The sequence below is a fragment of the Mus caroli genome, unplaced genomic scaffold, assembly GCF_978045245.1.
Source record: "Mus caroli unplaced genomic scaffold, Mus_caroli_1 scaffold_20, whole genome shotgun sequence".
Lineage (NCBI taxonomy): Eukaryota > Metazoa > Chordata > Mammalia > Rodentia > Muridae > Mus > Mus caroli.
The window spans coordinates 31758371-31781055 of NW_028227275.1; the positions used below are offsets into that span (position 1 = coordinate 31758371).

Consider the following 22685-nt stretch of genomic DNA (forward strand, 5'->3'; position numbering starts at 1 on the left):
ATGCACCACCACTGCCCAGCCATAAAGCTTTATCTTAAAAACATTTTTAAAATGCCTAAACTAAAATAAATATTAATTAATCAAATGTACACGGACTTCAATTCATATTGAAGGCATTGTACTAGAGTTTGTGTGGTCTATAAAGAAACACAGAAGGTGGTCTTAATCCATCAGAAAGACCAGACTTGTTTTCTTGGAAGCTAAACATAGAAGCAGATCACTACGATGTCAGGTAAGTGAAGTACCACGCAGCAGATACTTTAGGAACCTAGAGAGTGTTGAAATTGTATACAATTGGCATAATTAAAAGTTTTCATGGAAACTTTGAAACCTAATTTTCTTTAATGACGAAGGCATTGCGACAGGTGCAAAGCAGAGCAAAGACATAGAAGGAATGAGGCAAAGAGAGAACACGGGCACCTCAGAGAGACTGGCATGGGTAGCTTGCCTGGGATCAGGCGGAAAGTATTCTTGTATGGCTAGACACTCATAATGATGCAATAGAAGTTTTTGTTTTGTTTTCACTTTGTTTCATTTTTTTGTTTGTTTCATTTTTCAATAGATTTGTCTCACCATGTTTCTTTCCATGATAGGATAGTTAAAAGTAGTAGCCCATGAAAATAAAATAGTTTAAAAAGAAAATATTTCAATTACTGTTAAATTAAAGATAATAGAAAAGAATGCATTATGAGGTGTTCAAATAACACGACAGAAGTGTATCACTATAGTACTAGGGGACAAAGAGCTGAACACAGCTCCCACTCTAAGTATCAAACGTGGCCAGCCTCCCTTGAGGGGCCTACCAACTATTACAGCTCACTCTGTTTGTTGTAGAGGAATCTTGTTACATTTTACTGCCTACCATGTAAACACAAAAGTATCCAAAATTTATTTATTAAAAACTCTATAGAATTTTACCATCCAATGGCCACATGAATTCTGCTGCTAAATTTATGCTACCTTTAAAAAGAAAATCCTTAAAATGACTTAGATTTTAAAAGAGAAAAAAAAGTGACTTTGGAAGGGTCCATTCATGGAATCATTATAAAATACATCTGTAAATCATGAGATCGAAAATGATTATCAAACAGACCATCCCCTTATCTCTTCATAGCTGGTGCCGCAGGGAGAGCTGCATTTTCCCACATGAAACTTACTTACTCTACTTAAGATGCATACTAAATAGAAAGAAATTTCTGATTTAATACACATATAAAGAGGATTAATATAACTATATTATAATTATACCTGAGCAAAAAGGTAAGACATGACAAAGTCGTCAAGCAGAGGAGCTTCAGCCCCACGGGACACTCCGTATCTGTAGGTTCTGCTGCTGCCACTGCAGTACCAATGAGGGAAGTAGAACCTGTAAGACAACGAGACAGTCTATCAGCCTCCAGAGTTCAAGCACAGACCACAGTAACACACTAAAAGTGACCAGTGCTGTGCTATAAAACACAAAGAGCAGTGTTGAATGCAGGTTGTGAAACAAAAGGCTTTGTGCATAACAACATGATTATAATGTCAGCAGAAAACACAAGAAACAGAGTGTAGCATCCTGGAGCACATCTGTAACCCAAAACCCAGGGAGCTGGAGCAAGAGAAGCATGAGTTTGAGACTATCCTGGGCTACCTAGAAGAATACTTTGTTTCCATAAACAACAAACAAACACACACAGCATCGAGCAAGAGCAATGGCAGATGGAGCGTAAGTAACTCTAAAGTCAAAGCACACAGCCACCTTGGAGTGATAAGTCATAGGATGGAGAAGAGAAGCAATCAAGGGAAACTGAAGTGATGTAGATATAAAAGTCAGCAAAAATCTTAAGTCCAGCAACACTAGTAGGGCATCGAAAAGTGAAATCTACTGTGCACACAAATAATTCCTCCTTTTAAGGAAATGAACACTAAAATGTATCGTTCAAAGAAAAATTAAGTACACTCACTTTTGAAACTAAAAGTCTTGAGATGTAGTTTATCTACGTACAGTCTGCACATTAAAGTGCTGCGTGGTCTGTAGTATTCAATGTGGTACCAATATCACCACAATTTGATTTCACATTTTTATTCTTTCTCCATAGGTATTAGCAATCAAACTCAAGTCACCCTGTTAACCCCTAGCTACAAGCTACCACCTTTACAAATTCTATTCTACTCACTTTATACTCAAAAGAATGGCTGTGGTATGTTGTCTTTTTATGTGATCACATTTAGTTAGTACACTGTAAGTTTTATCAACACTGTGGCATGTACTTTATTCCTAATGAATTAGCACAGGACTGTATGATGTGCATATCTTATTCATTCATCACTTTAAAAGCATTTGAGTTGTTTCTGTTCTTATGCTAACGTGAACAACACTCTGTGAAGAATGTTTTTGTAGATTCATGTTAGCAACACTGTATTTATCTTTGGGAGAAATGGCCAATCTTTTCCAAAAGTGCCATTACCATTTCCTATTCTCACTGACAGTGTGTGAGCATTCTAATTAGTACAAATAATTTTCAACATTTGTTATTGTTTGCCTGTCTACTTTTGCCATCTTAGTGGATTGGTTGCTAACCTATAGCACATCTGATTTACACCTCTCACAGGACTAATGATGTTGGGTATCTTTTCAAATGCCTATTAGCTATTTGCATGCCAAACATTTTTTTGGAGAAATATTTACTCAAGTCCTTTGCCTTGAACATAGATGAAATCTGATATCCAAAGAGGCTCAGTGTACCATGGATACTTAGTTATATTATATTCTCATTTTCCAAGTAGGTTTATATTTATTCATTGTTCTGGTTGAGGTTTTTTTTTTTTTCAATTGACACAAGCTACCATTATATTGTGAATGGAAATGTCAATTATAAATTGCCTCCGTAAGACTGGTCTGTAGTCAAGTAGTTTCTGATTAGTGATCAATATGGAAGGGTCTAGCCCACTGTGTATGCTACCACCTTTGGATAGGTGAGTCTAGGTTGTATTAAAAAGTTATCTGAGCAAGACAGGAGAGGTAAGCTAGTTTCTTCCTGGTCTCTACATCAGCTCCTGACTCTAGGAGTTCCTCCTCTGAGTTTCTGCTCCATCTTCCCTTCAGGATGGATTGTAAACTGTAGGATGAAATAAACCCTTTCCTCCCCCAGGTTGCTTTTGGTCATGTTTATTATAATGCTAAAAAGCAAACTCTGAGCGTGGTGGTGCACACCTTTAATCCCAGCACTCGGGAGGCAGAGGCAGGTGGATTTCTGAGTTCGAGGCCAGGCTGGTCTACAAAGTGAGTTCCAGGACAGCCAGGGCTACACAGAGAAACCCTGTCTCAAAAAAAAAAAAAAAAAAAAAAAAAAACCCTCTGGCACCCACATTGTTTCTTATTTTTTTCTTATTTAGATTATCCCCAAATAGTTAAAGCTATAAAATTATTTTATGAAAGCTTCATTATTTTGTTACAACTGGCTACTTTATGTAAAAAGGCCGTTATTTTGTTTTCTTCTAAAATAAATATGCATATGTATTTTGTGTTCAGGCCAGAAGAGGGCATCAGACCCCCTGGAACATTTGTGAGCTGCCATGTAGGTACTAGGAATGGAACCTGGGTCCTCTAGAAAGGGTGGCCAGGGCTCTTAAACCACCAAGCCATTCCTCCAGCCCATTCCCCTTTTCCTATACTCACCACTTAGACCCTGAACTCTTTTACTAACATTGTTTTACCTTAAAAGCAGAAAACCCAAACACATGCATCTACATGTTTTATACAGACCAAGGAGAAGAAAGTCAGTAATGAAATATGAAAATTTACTAAGAACGCATTAAATACTAATGATGTCACCACTCTGCCCAGCACATGTAACACCCTGGGTTTGATTTCAGCAAAACAAACTGGGTGTGGTGGCCACGCCTGTGATCTCAGAACGGCTGGGGGTTAAGAGGCAGGAGGAAGTTCAAGGTCAGTCCCACTAGTCAGTGAGGTCAGGGAAAGTCTTTTGTACCTGTCTCCACAAATAAAAATCAATAAATAAGACCATCAAATAATGATAGTAAATACTACACATATTATCTCTATAATGAGGTAAAAGCAAGCTGGTGAGAAGGCAGTTAAACTAGGTCTGAGTTCAAACTTTTCCCAAGCTATAAGAGCATAAATAACTATGAGAAATACGTCACATCAAATTCTTTATCTATTACAGGGAATTCTTAATGTTTCATTAAGTCATAAGGAAATTAAATAACATGTGAGTGCTTGGAGAATTACAGCTATCTGTAAAACCAACATTATTTCTTTGCTATTCTTTTATACAGAAAAAAATCTGGATTTTTATTTTCTGAATATTAATATTTTTCACATTGCCATATATAGCTAAATACATTAACTTATAAACAAAAACTTTCAACTTTAAAATTTTATTTGTAAAAAAAAAAATTGTTAAGATTGCTTTTTATTGCACACACATCACATTTCCTGGGAAACTGGCAATATTCCAGACACTAAGGACTGATTGCAAGCTATTTTCACCTGTTCTTTTTTAAAAATTCTTAATTATAATCAAAAGTCATGAAGTGGCATCCCAACAGAACAACACATCATAGGTATCACCTTACAGAGCCAACAATTTCTCTGGCTTTATCTTTTACTTAACGTCAGAAAGTACCTTATCCTGTAGAGTATGTCATGCCTGGTTGACTCATCTATGTGGAAGACATGATTGGGTGGATACCAGATCCTTTCGGTTTCACTCATTAAAGCAAACATATTATGATACACAGGCGTAATACCTAGAAATGAAGCATAAAAGGGACTGATTATAGATAGCTAGCAGAGCATTTACATAACATGCATAATCTGCGTGACGTGATACCTAGAGGTGAGTCATAAGGAACTGACTGCAGATGCAAAGGGCAGAACATTTACATAACACAATCGGGGAGCCCTGGTGACAGCTCTAACAGTCAGCAGAAACTCCAATCGCAGGTGGAATACTGTGGGAAAACACTCCCTAAAACTAAGTTTTAATCAAATACTCCTCTCTATATATTTTAAAAAATACTGGCATTCTTACATGAAGATAAAAATACAGTTTGTCCAGCTTTTAACTGTCTTCTAAAGAGAGTTTCCAAGTAACTCTTAAACCCTGAGGGAAAAACTACATTGTATGACTATGCACAAGTATACATGTGTATATTTTAATTGATACTAATTATCAAATCACTGAGATAACAACAAGCCACTGGATACTTTTATAAGAATGAAACCTTTTCATATTAAAATGAGAAGTTTTACACACTATACTAATAATTATATTTGATGCACTGTTTTAAAAAAAATGGAAAGGCCCACTGAGCTATCTCACTAGCCCCTTACAGGTTAAATGACAACTGAGCTATCTCTCTGCCCCCAAATACTTTTTCCATCCTTTCCCCTTTTTGTAATAGGGTCTTATGTAGTCCAAGCTGACCTCAAACCCCTTATGCAAATGAAGCTGACATTAAGCTCTGACAGGGCAGCCTCCGTGTCTCAACTGCTAGGATTACAAGAGTATAGCACCGGCATCAGCATCTTTTTCAGGCACTTCACAGAAGTAAGGACAGAGCTCAATGTGGAGTGCATGTCTGGGGTGTGTGAGCTGTTAGGTTCAATTTCAAGTACAAGAGAAAAAACACACACTAGGGGGCAGATATGTTAAGAAACACATAAAATGTTAAAGGAGGGCTAAAGAGCTAGCTTGTCAATTAAGATTCATACTGCGCTTGCAAAGGACCTAAGACAGCTGACAGCATCCACCCTGTGCAGCTCACAGCCACCTGTAACTCTAGCTCCGGCAGGAACTGACTGATGACTCTGGCCTCCTCAGGCATGCACATGTACACACACACACACACACACACACACACACACACACACACACCATACATGGCTCAGCATTTAAAAGAGCCTGTTGCTATTGTTGAGGGCCTAGGTTCAGTTTCCAGCACCCACACAGCAGCTTACAACTCTCTATAACTCTAGTTCCAAGGAATCCAGTGCCCTCTTCTGATCTCCTTGAGCACCAGGCATGCCTGTGATACACATACATACATACATACATACATACATGCAGGCAAAACAGTCACACACATAAAGTAAATATAAAAGATATTTGTAAAGGTTGAAGGGCATTGGTCTAAAAAAGTACATAGAACATAGCAATATAATAGTATATATAATTTTTCAAGTATATTTTAAACCATCCACACACATGCATATATGCACATGAATGCACCAAATAATCCCCTGGGACTCAAAACAAGTCTTCACAAGCGTGAAAAGGTAAACTTACACAAACCACCTTTTCTAGCATTTCAGTTAAATCAGAATTGAGTACATAAAAATAAATCCTATATTGAAGCCTATGTTTCATGAGAATATTTTTATTATAACAATATATTCATTTATTTCCACTTTATACATAAATGGGATAAACTGATAGGATTTAAATTATAATTTGAAACTCAATTCAACTCTCTGTAGGTTTGTAGTAATTTATAAATTATAAATGTTATTCAGTAGCAGCTTTTTAAAGGTACCCTTTATTCCTTTATGTATTTACAAATACTTCAATATGCCTCATAGGTCAAAGAAAGATCTGCAACAAATTCAACCGCAAACATTTATAAATATCTCAGGTCAAAGGAAAAATTATTAATGAAATTTAAATGTACTCATAGGAGTAATTATCAAATATTGCTCCTTATGTTAAAAAAATAGACAACTGATGTGATTCTCAAGAGGAAAAATTATACGTAGTAACCCATTTACATCAGACAATAACAGGATCATCCGGGTATCAGTACATCAGCAAACAAAAGAACAATGGCAGAAAGCCAAAAGAAGAAAACAGTAAAGTTAGAGGAGGGGTCTGGAGAGCGCGCAGCAGTAGGGACACTCACTGCTCCTGCAGAGGACTAGAGTCCAACTCTTAGTCCCCATTTCAAGCTGTCCACAACAGCTTGTAACTCCAGCTCTAAGAGAACGTGATACCTTCTTCTGGCCTTTGCAGGCATCTGCATACATGTGCATATCCGTATGTCTGTGTGTGCACAAGTGCACACACACAGAGACGCACGCAAAGAGTTTTAAGACTTTTTTAAAAATGTATCGTATGTATATGAGCACACTGTAGCTGTCTTCAGACACACCAGAAGAGGGCATCAGATCCCTTTACAGATGGTTGTGAGCCACCCTGTGGCTGCTGAGCATTGAACTCAAGATGTCTGGAAGAATAGTCAGTGCTCTTAACCACTGAGCCATCTCTCCAGCCCATACAAAGAGTTTTAAAAGTGAAAGTTAATAGTGCAAATTAAATAAAACTAATCGATGATGTTGATTTTCTTTAATAATTAACAAAATTAACAGTCATTGTCATATCTAACAAGGAATAAAAATAGACACAAGTTGAATTAAAAGCAAATTAAAAGACAAAGTGCTAGAAGAGCATTACACCAATATATTTAAAAAGATAGACAATTTTCAGAAAAATATAACTTTAAAAAATTATTTTGAAATAAAAAACTAAATAAAACTACATTATATAAGATATAGAATCTATCTACATTTTTTTAAATGGAAAATAAAGGTTGAAGAGAATAAAAGGAAAATCCGGAACGAATGAAAATAACCAGGTTCAGAGGTTACATGAAAGCACAACCAAAACACAAAAGACATTCTGCTTTAACACAAATGTCTATTTATCAAAATATAAGAATCTTAAACTAAGTACTGACAAACCCAATCCATAAATGTTTCTTAAAAAAAATACAACAAAGTCCATTGTTCATTTATCAGAGAATTGCAGAGAGCGCTAAATTAGAAAATTAGTAAATCCTATTAATGTAATACATCAAAATAACACTATAGAAATCGAAATGGCAAAATGATAAAATTTAAATCCTAAGTACCCTGGTTTGTACTTTATACTTATATAAAATATTAACTGAAGTATTTTATAATTAAAAAAATCAAGATTAAAAGTTAGTAGTGCTACAGAATGAAAATATTATTTCTCGTAAAGCAAATCCACACAACAGGCATGCAATACCGAGTGTTGACGGAAGTGCAAACGAATCGAACACAACAGCACTTTCAGCCATTCATTTCAGCAGAAACAGCAAGATTCCTACTAGTGAGCTGTCCTGTGAACTACAGTTGTTACAATTTCATTAGAAAGACAAACTAGGGTAGCTTTGGAAAAAGCAGTATCTAATTTGAGGACCTTGTGTGTATAAAATATTTAAAAAGGTCCACCTAGCACTTCCTCCTGTGTGAGGAGCCATAACATAGTAACAAAGCGGCACATAAACTTCAGAAGAAGAAAGCCTGCAACAGTGTGAGTGTTATCAAGTTCAGCAAACAACAGGAATAAAGCCACTGGCTTAAGTAGACTTTGTCAGTACTTTTAAAGAAAATAATACAAGTACAGGATTAACTCTAACCTTTAGTATAACTTCGAATGAAACTAAAAATAGGTCAAAAGTGAGACTCAAATTATATATTGTGACGGTGTGAATAGGAATAGTCCCATACACTCACATGTTCAAATGTGTGGCTCATAGGGAGTGGCACTATTAGGAGGTGTGGCCTTACTGGAGTAGGTGTAACCTTGTTAGAAGAACTGTGTCATGTGGAGGCGGACTTTGAGGTCTCATATATGCTCAAGCCACACCCAGTGATACAGTGGAACTCTTGGCCCTTCCAGCACCAGGTCTGCCTGCACCCTGCCATGCTTCCTACCATGATGATAATAGACTAGACCTCTGAAACTTTAAGCCAGCCCAGTTAAATGGTTTCCTTTTTTAGAGTTGCCATGGTCAGTGTCTCTTCACAACAATGAAACCCTAACTAAGACATATACCACCAAAAAATTAAACACAAAAAAAGCTAAAGAATTGCAGGGATAGGGGAGGGAAACAGAGACTGGGGGAATGGCCAACCAATAACTGGTCCAACTAGAGACTCTCCCCATGAGCAAGCACCAATCCCTGACACTATTAATGATACTCTGTAATGCTTGCAGACAGGAACCTAGCATGGCTGTCCTCTGAGAGGCTCTGCCCAGTAGCTGACTCATACAGATGCAGACACCCACAGCCAAACAGTGGATGCAGCTGGTGGATTCTTATGGAAGAATAGGAGAAAGGATTGCTGGCCCCAAGGGTGGAAGATACCTGGGGGGGGGGGGGGGGGGCGGTGTCCCACCTGCTCAGAGGAGAAGCGGGGGGATGGAGGAAGGATTGTGGGAGGGGTGACTAGGAGGCAGGCAGTTGAGCTGGATGTAAAGTGAATAAGAAAAAAAATTAATTTAAAAAGAAAGATACAGTATATAGTAAAGAATTAAATACTAGAAATTAATATTCGCTATCACTATTTCAAATGCAAATTCATACAGCTATCCCATTAAAATTAGAGATTCCTCATATGGACAAAAATACATGGCTTAACTACATGATGTCCTTAAGAGACTCAATTAAAATCTGAAGATGCAAATAGGTTGTTGAAAGGAGGAGAAAGATAGAAAAAAATCTACAAAAATAACAAAACGGAAGCCAGCATGGTTATACTAATATAAGAAAATAAGATTTAAAGTGAAAAATTAACGATGTAAAATTAACAATGACAAAAATTAACAACCAAGCCAGGCGTGGTGGCGCACGCCTTTAATCTTAGCACTTGGTAGGCAGAGGCAGACGGATTTCTGAGTTTGAGGCCAGCCTGGTCTACACAGTGAGTTCCAGGACAGCTAGGGCTATACAGAGAAACTCTGTCTCAAAAAAACAAAAAAAAACTAACAACCAAAGACAGAACAACTATCAACACACTATGAACCAAAACCTTAGAGGTAAAGGGGAAAATAGACAATTCAGCAATACTTATTGGAGAATTCAACCTACTATTCTCAATAAAGACAAAACCTGAACATGACAAATCAACTAGATATTACTAACATATAAAAAAACTTTGCCCCCATAGGGCAGAATGTAAAATATATTCCAGGTTCATACATCTCAAAACCAATGTAAAAAAAAAAAAATCTTTAAGGTTAAAACCACCCAAAATTATCTTCTCTGGCTACAATAAGAAAACATTAAAAGAAACATTTTAATTTCACAAATACATTAGAATGGAATGTATCAAGAGAGGTGAGAGAGGCACAGCCACCTCTGAGGAACTAAGGACAGGTAAGCAATCTTAAGCTCACTAGCTGTGTCAATGATAAGGCCTCTGGGTACTTACTATAAGCCCTCCTTCTCGTGCTCATTTTCCTGTAAATAAGCAGATACTGGAGAATAGGGCAATTGGACTCCCTATTGGCAGCCGGTCAGACTTTCTCTTCCTGCCCCAGCTGCCTTAAAAAAAAAGCCGGACAAACAGCCCCCTGGACTACCCTCATGCCAACACTGGCCGTTCCGAGCACTCTGTGGACTCCTGAGGAGAACTCTACAACTGCTTGGACCAGCTCTGGAAGCAGTCTCAGCCAGCACTATTTCAAAGGCTGTACTAGACTTTTACTATAATAAGCCTCTGCAAACTGGAGACGATCATGCAAGCATTACCTCAGGCCAGAGCAAAACACTTCCCTTGGCTGCCTGACAAAGGACTACTGTGACTGGCACTAACAGGGCAGGCTGAGACTGGTGAAAGGACAAGCCTTCCTTCACATGTGAGGCTTGCTGTGCTTGGTTCAAACACTGTTACCCAGCCAGCTAAGAGACAACATCCTGTTCTGTTTCCCCTATATTTTAACATTAGGCCCAAATGAAATATTCCTCTTCAATGGCCCTTTATTGCCTACTTTGAATGCTGGGGTTGAGCTGGTAACAGGAAAAAGCATCCGGTAAGAGAGCAGCAGCAATGGCAACAGCTTAGCAGTTGATGGGTTCAGCTGCAAAAATCAACACGGGAATGAACCAAATGTATGACAGCAGAAGAAACAGCAGAAGCACTCATGTGCTCAAACATGGTAAAGGAGACCAAGGTACAGAGAGACTAGACCCTGAGGCTCACGAACGTACAAGGTCTGTAAAGAGCCAGAAAAGAGAAACTGCTGGCTTATGGGAGCCTTCTAGAGACCTGCCAGGCCTTTAGGAAAGGGTCTCAGATACCCCAAGCCTCAAAGGTGTAACACTGACCACTGTTAAGGGCTGAGGAGTCCCAATACCTAGGCCTGCCTGGGAACAAACTCTAGTTGCTGCTGAGAGCTAAGAAAGACTGACTTGCTATGAGTACACAAGGACTGCAGCACATATGCAGCTAAGAATCCCACACAGCCATAACACTGTAGAGGGCACAGCCTGGACTGCAGCTATGAATCCCACACAGCTGTAACACTGTAGAGGGCATCCCTGCTTGTTTCTGTTAAATGCCAAAGACTACAAATGATCAATGACTAACACCAGAGAGACTTTCGAGCATCCACCCTAAATGGTATGTCTCTCACATCTCTCCTCCCAGGCTCAGGCATCTTTGAAAAGAAGAGGTAGAAATACTTTAAGAGCCAAATGTGGTAGATATTTCCAAGGATAATAGTGTTTTCCAGACACAACAGGGCTGATGCACACAGAAACACAGACCCACACAGGCTCAAACTAGACAAAATCCCAGCACAGAGAAAAATGTGAAGCTGGGTTGTGAGAGGTAGATCTAAGAGGATGTGGGGAGGGAAAAGAATATGATTAAAATATATTATATAATTTTTTTGAAAAGCTAAATTAGATAATTAGATCATTTGATTTTCTAAAATAGAATTGTAACATAAAAAAAACAGCAATGTGATGCAATCACTACAGAAATCTCCACTCTTCTTTATGTAGAAGTGACAGAATAATCACAAAATTCATGGGAAGAAACCAAAGGCACTAAAATTGTCAAATCATCTTATAAAACAATAGAGGTTAACAACTTCTACTTCCTACAAATAATAAAAAGTAACTTACCAGCAAGCCACAGTGAGCCAAGCAGTATAGCAACAGCACTGGGAAAATGTACACTTAACTACACTGCACTTCAACAGAGGAAAGTAAGGTTTTCTTGGACTTTATATACATACACATATGTATATATTAAATAAAAATATGTGTATGGCTTATATAAATAAAGTATATGTATAAAATACTTTATAGTAACAAAAACTCAGAGATCCAACTGCTTCTGCTGCCCAAGTGCTAGGATTAAAGGTGTGTGCCATTATACCCAGCTAAAATATATTTTCATAGAATATGTACACATTTTAATTATTTTATTATGCAGTCTTATAAATAATACTTTTTTAGATGAAAATAAAGCATGTGTGTGAGTGTTTTACCTTCCTATCTGTTTACGCAACTCCACATGTGCCTGGTGCTCTCGGGGGACAGAAGAGGGCACTGGATTCCTGGGAACCCAGAGCCCTCACAGGAGCAGTAAGCTCTCTAACCTGAGCCACCTACGTCTCCAGCTCTATGTGCTTATCTTTAAAGATCAGCCATATTAGTAGCTTTTGTGGGTGGGTGGATGGATAAACATGAAAAAGGGAAACAACCTATTCCCCTAAAACAAGCCATGCAGAAAGTACAAAACAGCCTGTTAACTTCCCTTTAACTTTGTGTCAAGCTAGAAACAGGGTTCATCAAAGACCAAGACAAAAAGGTTAGTCCTTGGGGTGTCCTATGCCATCTAGTTTTATACCTAAATACTTCCTACAAACTTCTTTCTTCCTCAGTGTTCCACTGTTCCCAGTCTCCTTGCACTTAATGGAGTTGTATCTATAACATTACTGAAGCAAGAATGGGCTCTGCTACATATCTTCATTCACTAGTTTCTAAATGTAAATGCTATAGATGAAAATAGAATAGGGTGATGGTTACATTTTAGATGCTGATGCCCTTTCATTCATATCGTGAACCTTATAAATAATAAATTATCAATGATACTGAACAGTCTACAAGACAACTGTTTCCTCAGAAGTTTCAAGATTTCAAGGTATACACACACAAAAATAAACAAACGAATGAATGAATCAATCAATGAATGAATGAATGGAGAGAAATGTATATACTGGGTTGATAAAGAACTTCTGGAGTTGAAAAAAATGATCTGTTGCTTATAACTATAAAATATTTAATCAGGAATTTTACCCAGGAGCTGGAGAGATAGGTCAGCAATTAACAGTACTGAATGTTCTTGGTGAAGACCTTAGTGGCAGCTCACAACCATCTGTATCTCACACCTTATTCTGGCCTTGACAGACACCAGGGATACTAGTGGCACACATACACACATACATGCAGGCAAAATGCACATATACACAAACTAAAGGTAAATAAATAAGAATTTTACCCAAGTACACATTCCTTCCACACCATGCTAAAGATGCAGTTCTAAGATCTCCTTATGAAACTGGAGATGATAGCTCAGATCTGGAATCTCAGAATCTGAGAGCCTGAGACAACAGGCTAACACAAGCTCAAGGCCAACCTGGGCTACACAGTCAGTTCCAGACCAGCTTGGGCTACATAGCAAATCCTGTATCACCTGAAGAAAAGATTGACTCATGAGATGTCCCATGGCAAGAATCTTTCGTCACCTACTATGGTCTCAGCAAACATTTACAGGCTTCAATCTGTTTTAACGTCAACTCTATGTCAATCACTTTAAATTCTACTTTAATGTTGTCATTTGTTATGCATGTAAAAACATAGCTAGTAGCCATAATAAGTTATACATGTACATTGTATTAGAGTAACATAATAACCTCTAAGTGAGTAAAATGATAACTATAAATAAGAAAAGCGGTGAGTTTTAATACCTACCACAAGCTTTACAAGCAGCCACACAAATTTCTTCTGCAACATACTCTCCACTTGGAAACTTCAGATACTCGCCTTCAGCTTGCCCAAGAGAATGGTACAGATACACTTGAAGGACTGGCTCTGTCTGCTTCACCGAATTAGCATTTCCAGGAATATCGCCATTCTGATGTACAGGAGATGTGGAGGTTGCCTCCATTTCTGTCACTGTAAGGCAGGCCATTCCCATCAAGAGCTTTTTTCAGAACATTGGCCTATTAGAAAAAACAATAAAGTGACATTAGGAAAGCTACCCTCAGACACAAGGAAGTCCTGCTGACAGCCATGACCCTGTCCACACTTAAGAGGCTAAGGCAGGATCCATCCACCTGCCTCCACACTCTAGTTAACTTAAGATGAATACAATCTGGGTGGACAACGTACAAAGTTAAAGAATTTAACCTTTAACAATGACCAAAGAGTTTAAACTTTATAGCATACACGATTCAGGACAGTAAAATAATGACGCTAGAAAGCTGCTGCTGGGGTTGGGCCACAGGAGATCATGAACTGAAACACAGACTTAATGCTACCCCGTGACGGTAACTGACTATGGAGGAAGGAAGGAACTGAAAGACAAGTGCACAGAGTTCAAGCATAGGAGATCTGTAAAACCATCAACACAAATAAGGATGCCACCCTTTGATACTGGAAGATGAAATGAGTAAGAACGGTTTTGCACATTTTCATTTCCATCATACTTAGACAATTCTACCAGAATCTAGCTGGCACCTAAAATACAAGCTTGCCTATTTGGAATATTTCATGACTGGGATTAAAAACTTGACAACCCTCCCAATATATGTAATCATGGAATGAGAAAAATACTGGTAATAACAACAACAGATAATACAGGAGTGGTGGTGTATAGACAGAGGCAGGGAGAAGGCCACACAGTGACAAGACATTATAAAAAGCAAATTAGTTAAATAAATAAAAATAACATCAAACAAAACCTTAAAGCATTTGCTACTGACAAAGCACTGCTCTAAGTACTACATATATATATGTGTGTGTGTGTGTGTGTGTATACATACATACACACACACTCATACACATATATCCTAAGGTCTACATAGAGAATTCTAGAACCAAGAGAGATACTGGAGAGACAGAGACAGATGCAGAGTCAGAAAGACAGACAGACAGACAGGCAGGCAGGCAGGCAGGCGAGAGGGAGAGGAAGAGGGAGCAGATACCTGAAATAAAAATAAAAATTTTTGACTTGTTCAAATTTATATGATTTAAAAATATTTTTGTAATTTGTTATAAAGTCTTTGTTAGTTATACAAGTCGATCAAACACAGAGGAAGCAAGGGAAGTTTATAACAGTCAGTGCTTACATAAAGATAAAAGGAAGACCTCCAACATTGCACCTCAGGATGAGGAAAAAAAAAAAAAAAAAAGAACAATTTAAGCCCAAAGTTAGAAGAAAGGAAGGGAATAATTAAGAATAGACAAAGATCACTGAAACAAAATTTTAAAGCAATGGAAAATGTAACAAAGCTGAGTTTGTTTTTCAACAGGTCAATTAAAGTATATTGTTAGTGTAGCAAAGTTTGACCATTTCTTGGCAACAGGGTTATTAGCTTATTATTTATCATGAAGGAAACTCCCAGTATGCTTTTAATCAAATGTTTTGTGTCTCTACTTTCTATTCCGGCAAATCTAAGAAACCAGAATTCAAAAGGTATAATTTTGTCATTCCTTCTGAGCTTTAACTCTGTGTTAACTACAGAGCCTCTCAAATCTACTTCCACACCTCTCAGCTGCTCTTGCTTGTGGTGACACCGTTAGCGCAATGGTTAGCGCAGCGGGACCATGACAGGGAGGGACTAGGAAAGGGGTAGGAGGCACAAAAGGCCACAGGGATGTTAGCAATACGCTGTGCATGCACCTGACAGGAGCAGTGACTAACTCGGGCTGCTTGTTTCTGAGCATCTGGGAGGCTGCTCTACACTTAGTGCTCTGATACACTTCAACTAAAAGTGTATTTTCCAACCCTGGAAAGGCAGGTGCAGTGTCTCATGCTTGTGGATCCTAACCCTAAGAGGCAGCAAGCCCGCCAGGAATCTGAGGTCAGCTTAGGCAACCTGTTGAATTCAGGTCAACTAAGACTACAGAGAAAGACGTTATCTTTTAATGTTTTTTTTTACCTGAAATAAAATGAATTGTTTTAAACTTTAAGATGGCTATCTTTTTTGAAATATGGTTTGTAGGCACATTTCATTATTCTCTACTTCACCTCAATCCTTAACCCACCCCCAAATAACTAACACACACACACACCCCTTGCCTTCACTTTTCCCTAACAATAGTAATTGTAACAATAAGACCATGTTGAGTGTCAACACAGCCTACCTGGTTATCTATATATAGAACTAGTTCTGACAATACCAAGTTAAAATTTCTGCAGGAAGAGACATATGCAGACCCAGTCAGAACAAAATAGAAGATTTTTAGCTTCATCTTAGGATTTGAAAACCTGTACCACGTTTTCTTCCTAAGCCTGCAACTTACCTAATACAATAGCATCAGGCAGCACTTGGCAAGGTGTTCATTTAGACCAATGGTTCCCAATCTTCCTAATGCTGGAACCTCATGTTGTGGTGAACCCCAGCCATAAAATTATTTTTGTTGCTACTTCAAAATTGCTTAGAAATCTTAATGTAAATACCTGTGCTTTCTGATGGTCCTGGCTGACCCCTGTCAAAGGGTTGTTCAACCCTCAAAGGGCTCAAGACCTATAGGCTGAGAACTGTTAATTTAGAGGGAAGAAATAGTTAGCAATAAACTAACTCTAGTCCATGTTATACCGTGAAGTCAAAGTTCCTAGTCTCTATACCAGGAACCCAGCAAGGTGCCCTCACTACTTGTATCTGCAATCTGACGATATTTTCAGCTTGGCTCGCTCTTTCTTTTCTCTTTTTTTCCTGTTTTCAATCCTGAGGATTAAACAGAGACCCTCATACATGCTAGGTAAGGGCTCTACCACTGAATTTTATATTCCCAATCCTTCTTGAAATATTTTAAAATTCTGAGCCAGGATCTCCCAAGTTAGCCAGACTAGCCTTGAAGATGTTTGGTAGCCCGAATGGGACTTCATTCGCTTCTCCAGTAGCTAATGGCACAAATGTCTACTGCCAGGCCTGGCAATCAGACTGATTTTCATCCGAGTGTTACATACGGGTTTATATTTACTTTTTGTGTACAATTATGAATTTATAATTTTAAAAAGGTGTTACGTGAGATGTCCATGCACATATAATGTAGACTCTACAAGCACTCCAGAGATGTACTGGTTTTCTACAGAAAAGTATAAAAATTAAAAATATATGTAACTCAAATTGGCCTTTTTCTGTGAATGGAAGACATACATGTGTGGGTGTGCACACACACACACATGCACACTATGGTGACTACACTGCAGCTGGTGTCAATGCACTGATCTATGCTCTAACAGGTATGTTTTATCTGCTGGTGCCTCTATAGCATGTGCACACATGTCAGTGCCATGCAGAAGACATCTCAGTACGGTTAGGTTAACCTTTCTGGAAGGGTTTCAAGGATCTCAGGCACACGCTGAGACTACAACCATGAAGAAGGGTTCTTTTCCTAGTTACAAACCCTACAGAGACTCACACTAACACACGCTGCACCTCCACTCCCAAAGTCAGAGCTAAACAAACAGACTTCCAAACAACCAAAATATGAAGAAAATGAGTGAAGACTCTGGTGTGTTCCCACTATAGAAAGTAAGTTCCTTGGCGGTTTAAACCTGTCGCTTTAATTTTACATAGATAAATATTGAAAATAGAATAGCAAGTTGTAGAAAACTGTAAGCGTTAAGGTATAAATATGAAGTTTAAATATAAAGTAATAATATTAAATATTATTATAATATAAATAATATTAAATATATTAAGCATAATATTAAATATAAATATTAAGTTTAATATAAATATAAGGTATAAATGTAAAGTTTAAATATAAATAGGTTGAGTAAAACTGATTAGTCCATTAAGGCAAATGCATATGTATTAAGCAAAAAAAAAAAAAACCATTAAAAGAAAGTTAAACTCAAAATATACTAATGGGAGATACTGAGAAATCTCTAGTTCTTGAAATGGAGGTAGTCTCAAGTGCTTAATTCTGAACCTGCATCTAAGTTATTCTGTCCTATATTTGTAGGGTCCCCCCCCCCCCATGTAAAATGAAATGCACAATGCAGTCACAGTCTGGCCCATGCTCTTCCACGTCACCCGGAGCCTCTAGAAATCACCATTTCCACAAAGTCCTCAGGCTTGATGTCTCCACCTGTTCCTGCCCCACCCAAGAGCCACCAGTTCTGACCTCTCAAAGGTAAGGTCACATACTTGCTTTCTGGTATTCTTTCATCACTAGACTGAAAGTTTCCCGCAGGTGAGATGTAAGATGACTCATTAATTATTTCAGCCATGGTCCCTGACACCGAAATGATGTCAAATAAGTGAAGATTAAAAAGCTGCTATAATAGTTTTTTAATTATGTATGTACATATACACATACATGGAGAAACATCACATACAATTACTTGAGATTCTAATATTATCTAAATGTATTCCTACACTTTAGAATTCTAAAACACATGACTTTTCAAACACATGTCCACGAGAAAATAACGTTAACAGAGGAAACTACTGAACTAGGCAAGCCGAGAAGACTAAAAATTACCTCCAATCTAGCCTCACTGAAAACTAACGTCTGATAAGGGAATTTTACTGCTTTCATTTCTGTAATTAATAAACATTAAATGTGCCTCTTGATTCCTAAAGCCTATACCCTTTATTCAGTTACTCTAAGACTAAATTCCTCAGTTGGGGCTGAAAGATGTCCAGGGAAGAACGACCGTGGTTATTAAAGCCGAGGAAGCTTCCAGGCACCGCATACACACTTACAGCATGGACTAGACTTTGACAAGAAAAAGAGTTTGAGGAGACATGGTTCACGAGTTGAAGAGCTTCCTACTCTTCCGGATTCCACCCACCCTGGCCCTGTCTGGTGCCACCCCATGACTGCCTGTGAGGCATCAAGCAAGGGACCTGATGCCCTCTCGTGGCTTTCCCAGGCACCCGTATTCTTACACTTACACACACACACACACACAAACACACAGAGTAAAGAATGGGGAATGAGGATTTAGACAACAAAAAGCACAGTACTATTGGCAGGGACAGGGATATGGAAAACAGAGTATATGTCCTGGAACATACAAGTCCCAGCAGAAAATTAAAAGTTTGTAAATGATCAGACTATGAGTCCCATGTCTCCAGTTAGCTAGAATCAGGCCACCTGAAAACACTGTAGTAGAGATATAAAAAGCACTTCATGTTTCTACACTAACTTGGCAGGGTGTGTGTGTTGCAATCAGGAACACATGCCGCTTCTAATACAAGCCCTCTTCTGTTTCACAAAGTAACACATATACAAAAATACCTTTGAATAATAAAACATTAGATGTGTGGCTTGCTCAAGAAAACACATTTTAAGAAAGTTTTTTTTTTAAAGGACAAACATGGCTCTTTTAATAAGGTTTGCTCTAAATAAAAGGTACATCAGTAACTCACAGAGATGGTGGAATCATGTGAGAACTGGGAACTCTCGTATTCTAGTTTATGTGCCAAACTCAGCCAGCTGGCTGTCCTTGTAAATAAGCCTTCATTGAAACACAGCGTGCCATTTACTTATGTACTGCCTACGACTACTTCTGTGCTACAAAGGTTCCACTATAGACTAGCAAGAGAGACAATCTTGCCAACACTATGTTCTTTAACAGGAAAAAAAAATCTTTGCCAACCAATTTAAATCAGTGATTTTCACAGTGTGGTGGTCCTTGGAAAACAAGTAAGAAATGCAAATGTACAGGTTCCACTCCAGACCTACTGAAACACAAACTCTGGAGACAGAATCCAACAATATATATTTCAGTAAATCCTGTATGTAATTATAAGAACCACTGGATAAAGGGACCGTTCTGTAGTAGCTGGGAAGTGATACGAACCCACCCAAAGTCTTCCTTGAGGAAATCAAATAAAGGCCTAATAAGGCTTCGGGGCAACTGTCAGAAAGGACTTAACCTGGAGTGAGGAAAAATGCTATTGAACAGTAGGAGAGGAGGCTCTTAAGTAATGCTGTCAACCCAGCATTTCCTATGGCGGCGACCCAGGAAATACAAACAGAGCGATTGAGCACCGACATTGAAGCAGTGTCTTGTCTAGGGGCCTTTACAACTGAGATAAACTATTCCTGTTCTATGAAATGGTGAGGAAATGTAGAGGGCTCAACACTGTCTTTCTAGCCAGCAAAGTATTATTAAAATAAGAAAGGCCTGGTTGCCATGGCAGCAGGGAAGCAGAAGAGAAGTTGGCATCTCAGTATCTCATGCCTCCTGCAATCCAAAGCCGACAACAAAAGCTCTGACACAAAAGCCGTTCAGGGACATTCAAGATCCAAATTACAGCAGTGGTATAAAATATCAGTTTTCATTTGGGACAAAAAGATTATCAAAAATGTAGTGGTAAGAGCCCTGTGCAGAAGAAAATAAAAACTATAAAGTGTCTAGAGAGGCAGGTACACAAGAGGAGTAATTACAATGTGAATGAACCTTGCAGACAGCATGCAGGCATTCTTAGAAGAACCTAGCAGACGTCATACAGGCATTATTAGAAGCAGGACATTATGCCATTAAGAACTAAGGCTTTGAATTGAAAACTGTTATCAGAAAAGCCAGCTGCAACCAAATGAAAATGTTCCCAGACTATCGCCACTTGAGGGATCCTGAAAGTTAGCATCTATTTATTATTTTTAGACCAAGGAAATACTCCTTGTTGGGTCAAACAACTTAGCATTAATACTCTTGGGGGGCCTGGTGCTGCTCGGATTCTGACAATTCCTCAGCCCCTTGGTATCATCCTAAGCACTGCCACATTGTCATTTCTTGTTCCACACTAACTGTCATACACTAAATAGCAGCTTTTCATACAGTAAACTCTGAAGATACAGCTTTACAAAGACACACCCCCCGTAGGAACGGATGGAACGTCCTACCTCTGAAACTACCTCAGGTAAGTGGTGAGAGCCAGCCTTCCCTGGTGCTCTAGCACCTGACACAGTTTGGGAAACTAAGAACTAAGCGAGGGAGCCTAAAAAGGAAAAACAGTGTAATGGGGGAGGAGCAAAGGACAAGTTTTTGCGCATCTTAACCACCAGAGGGCAGCACCACGGGGCTTAGGCGTCAAACCCTTCCATACAGAGGCTGTAGATACACTAGCATGCAGTTTCTCTATGCTCTATGGAAGCCGCACCAGGGACTGACCAGCTACGCACGGGCCAGCTAGGAACCTCCTCTGCCTGCCCAGCTCTGAGAAGCTAAGACGTTCAGAAGCGACCAAACCATTTACTGCTCTGCATGCATCCAATCGACCCCCACACAAGGTTCTGAGAAAGTAAATTGTAAGTTAACACAGCTGTTAAATGGGAAGAACACCATTATCCTAACTTAAGACTGCATGCTCAGATCTAACTCCAAAGCCAATGGTCTTCTCTATTTTGCCAGAAAGGGATCCCATCTTTCAAGAATAGCCTATCTGGGTAAAGTAGAGAAAAAATATGTTTGCTTTTCACACTCAAGACACCTTCAAATTACAAAGGAAAAGACACTAAAAGAAACAAATGAAGCCGGGTGGGTGGTGGTTTTAATCCCAGCATTTGGAAGGCAGAGGCAGGGGGGGTCTCGGAGTTGGAGGCTAGCCTAGTCAACAGAGCAAGTTCCACAATACTCCACAAAAGCAAAAATAAACATAAGTGCTTATCTAGCCTCCACACACTAGAGCTCTCCTGTACAGGTAGCACCACTCAGTACTCTCAGGATAAGTCCTGGACATAGCCAGTCTGCAGACGTCCCACACTCAAGCCAGCTCACATACAACCAAATGATCTTAAAAGCTGGAACCGTAAACAGTAAACAGGTAAAGGATATAGAGAAAGAGGACCAGAAATTGATGATTCATTTTCAAATCCGCTGGGAACTATATGAGAATATTTGCAGTAAGCCAACAACTCACTCATACAAACCTATTATGAAACCAAAAGCAACCTCCGGCTCCTTTATTCCCACTTCTGTTTCCCTTCTCCGCATTTCTCCTCCTCTCTGTGACACACTCAGCAGCTCCGGTCCTTTCATTCAGGGAAAAGGAGTTTCCCCTGATAGACTAGTAACCACCGGAAAGCAATCAACCAACGAAGCAAGCAGGTGAATACAGGAAGCATTCAATGTGGCAGCAGAAACCCAGCAAAAACAACCAATTTGTTCCCTCAACAGGTTATTTCAATTCCTTGAAAATTAAGACTGGGGCTACCTAAAGAGAAAGGGGAAGAAGGAGACGACTTATTTTTTTTTCCTCTGCAAGACCACACTGTAAAACCAACAAAGACCGCTTCTTTAAGGATCCAAGAGACACAATAAATACCACCCAATTACTCTCCCACAGCAACAGGAAAAGTTCAACACTGCCATTTTCGCAGTAAGCAACAATTAGTCCTGCCGTTGTACACAAGCATCCAGCCTTCTTAGCAGGCACTGGCTCGCAGATCTCAGACGCCCTTGTCTTTAACTGCAGCACCCAGGCAGCCCGGAGCGCTAACACCCACCTTCGCGGGAGGGAAAAAGGGGGCCTCTTCTTCTGGGGAGGGAAAACAGTTCACATCTTGTTCCTGTCGCCTGCTTCAGGAACCTAAAAACAGAAGCAGCAGTCACTAACTCAAAAACCCAGGGCCAATAGATGCTCTCTTTTTTTTTTTTTTTT

At 39.0% G+C, this 22685-nt stretch overlaps 1 protein-coding gene across 1 annotated transcript in view; it reads right to left on the minus strand.

The window, feature by feature from the left end:
• Positions 1–22685, minus strand: part of Jak2 (Janus kinase 2) — a 62474-nt gene that overhangs the window by 39050 nt on the left and 739 nt on the right. The window contains exons 2-5 of the mRNA XM_021151607.3: positions 22531–22613; positions 13807–14057; positions 4638–4761; positions 1249–1366 (exon numbers count right to left, since the gene is read on the minus strand). Of these exons, the coding sequence (XP_021007266.1) occupies positions 1249–1366; positions 4638–4761; positions 13807–14032 (468 nt within the window). The 5' untranslated portion in view covers positions 14033–14057; positions 22531–22613. The remainder of the gene's footprint in view (positions 1–1248; positions 1367–4637; positions 4762–13806; positions 14058–22530; positions 22614–22685) is intronic.